This window comes from Ochotona curzoniae, unplaced genomic scaffold, assembly GCF_017591425.1.
Source record: "Ochotona curzoniae isolate NIBS_2020 unplaced genomic scaffold, NIBS_Ocur_1.0 contig_584, whole genome shotgun sequence".
Classification (NCBI taxonomy): domain Eukaryota; kingdom Metazoa; phylum Chordata; class Mammalia; order Lagomorpha; family Ochotonidae; genus Ochotona; species Ochotona curzoniae.
Window position 1 is genome coordinate 275,169 of NW_024466480.1, and position 2,286 is coordinate 277,454.

The window sequence follows — 2,286 nt, forward strand, 5'->3', positions numbered from 1 at the left end:
TGAGATGGATGGCAGAGGTTGTACGCTCACCAACTGTGAGGTAAAACTGGGGGGAACTTGAAAACTTGAGAGAAGAACAACACACCTCTAAAAATCATCAATTTCAAAGTCACGTTGCACCAGGGAACCTTTTAATGCCATTTATTTGAACAATTACCCATGAGCTATACACATGATGTGCTGGATTTAAAAATATGTAAATGTGCCATGTGACTGATTTTCCTTCAACAAAATTATTTTCTCTCCTAAAAGGTTCCCAGGCTATATTGAAATGCAAAATCTCACACTCGTCTCAGAATTCCATCTCATGGGCTTCTCAAAAGATCCAGAGCTGCAGTCCCTTTTCCTGGGGCTGTTCCTCTCCATGTACCTGGTCTCCGTGCTTGGGAACCTGCTCATCATCCTGGCTGTCACCTCTGACTCCCACCTGCACACACCCATGTACTTCTTCCTCTATAGCCTGTCCTTGGATGACCTGGGTTTCATCTCCACCACGGCTCCCAAGATGCTTGTGGACATTCAGACACATAACACAGTCATCTGTTACGCTGGCTGCCTGGCTCAGATGTCTGTGTTTGTCCTCTTTGCTTGCATGGATAATTTGCTCCTGACGGTGATGGCCTATGACCGGTTTGTGGCCATCTGCCACCCCCTGCATTACCAGGTCATCATGAATCCTCGTCGCTGTGGCATCTTAGTGTCATTGTCCTTCGTGGCCAGCCTCTTGGATGCCCTGGTGCACAGTCTGATGATCTTACAAGTCACCTGCTTCAAAGGAGTGGAGATTTCCAATTTCTTCTGTGACCCATCTCAACTTCTCAGTCTTTCTTGCTTTGCTACATTCAGCAGTGACGTCGGTATATATCTTGTTGCAGTCATATATGGCTTCCTCCCTATCTCAGGGATCCTCTTCTCCTACTCTAAAATCGTCTCCTCCATCCTGAGGGTCCCATCTCCAGGTGGCAGGTACAAAGCCTTCTCCACCTGTGGCTCTCACCTCACTGTGGTTTGCTTATTTTATGGAACATCGCTTGGCGTGTATTTTAGTTCAACTTTCTCACTTTCTACCACCAAGTGTGCCTTGGCTTCATTGGTGTACACCGTGGTCACCCCCATGCTGAACCCCTTTATCTACAGCCTGAGGAACAGCGACATCAAGAGGGCCATGCGGAGTGTCTTCAGCAAAATACTCAAATCCCAGTCCTTTGCCAAACATTAAGACTTGGTGGGAATAAGCAGCAGACCTAAACGTTGGGTCTCCGAAATCACTTTCCTAAATACTTGATATGCGAAGCTTTTGCTCTCTCCTCATTTGTTTCTAAATATTGCTACTTTTAATGTAGGTTATTGTGGATTTCAAATCTATCTTTACAACTGCCTTCTGGATCCTGTTCACCTATAGACTTGTCTGTCGTTTATTATTTCTAAGCCAGACATACTGGACAGGGGCCAACTAATTTTGTTAGAGTTTTAAAGTTCTTCCCTTTTGATAATGTACAGCCTACACATTTGAATCTAGCTGAATCTGTACTTGCTTTCAGGGTGGGACCATACACCAATCCTTTTTCAGGGAACCACTACTGGAGGCTAAACAAGCCAGAGGTCTGGGTCCAATGATAAGACAATCTGATTTCTTCAAACTGAAAGCTGAGAGGAGACCTTTGCAGGAAGTTTAAGGAAGTGCTGAAAATGGTTTTTCCAATTTTAGTGCACGTGATTCAGTTTCTCTTCATTGCATCCAGCATTGTTCTCCCTGGCGAGTTGATATGGTCCTTTTCTTTGGTGATAAGTTTTTGGATTTCTTGGAGTTTGCTGAGCTTTTGGAATGTATGTCCTGCAATTTTCCGAAGCTTGAAATTGCACTCTCTGCTTCTTCGAGATAGTTCTCTGTCACTTACTGTGTCTTTATCCTTACTGTGGATTGGAGCAGGGGAGTGGGGACACCATGGAGGACTCTCCCGTGGGACTCAGGCATGCCAAGTGGGGATCATGCCAAGTGGGGATCATGCCAAGTAGGGACCATGCCAAGTAGGGACCATGCCAAATAGGGACCATGCCAAGTAGGGACCATGCCAAGTAGGGACCATGCCAAGTTGCTCTCCATGTCGGCCTTTGTTGCTATTAAAAATAACACTAATTTTTGTAAAATCTACTGTAAGTAGCTAAGATCTAAAGCTATGGTCCCAACATATCCCTGCGAAAACTATCTCATTTTTGTCATAAGCTACGTGATCACTGAGTACTGGGAAGAAATGACCAAATTTTAGTATTTCTGGCTGGCAGTGG

At 44.9% G+C, this 2,286-nt stretch overlaps 1 protein-coding gene across 1 annotated transcript; it reads left to right on the forward strand.

Moving 5' to 3' along the window:
* Window positions 1-253: 253 nt before the first annotated feature.
* LOC121162876 (olfactory receptor 18-like) lies at window positions 254-1,219 on the forward strand. Its single transcript, XM_040990111.1, has one exon. The coding sequence runs from the start codon at window positions 272-274 to the stop codon at window positions 1,217-1,219; it is 948 nt and encodes a 315-aa protein (XP_040846045.1). The 5' UTR covers window positions 254-271.
* The last annotated feature ends 1,067 nt before the right edge of the window (window positions 1,220-2,286 follow it).

Coding starts and splice junctions, on each gene's coding strand:
- LOC121162876 (XM_040990111.1), top strand. CDS start 272: ATGCAAAATCTCACACTCGTCTCAGAATTCCATCTCATGGGCTTCTCA.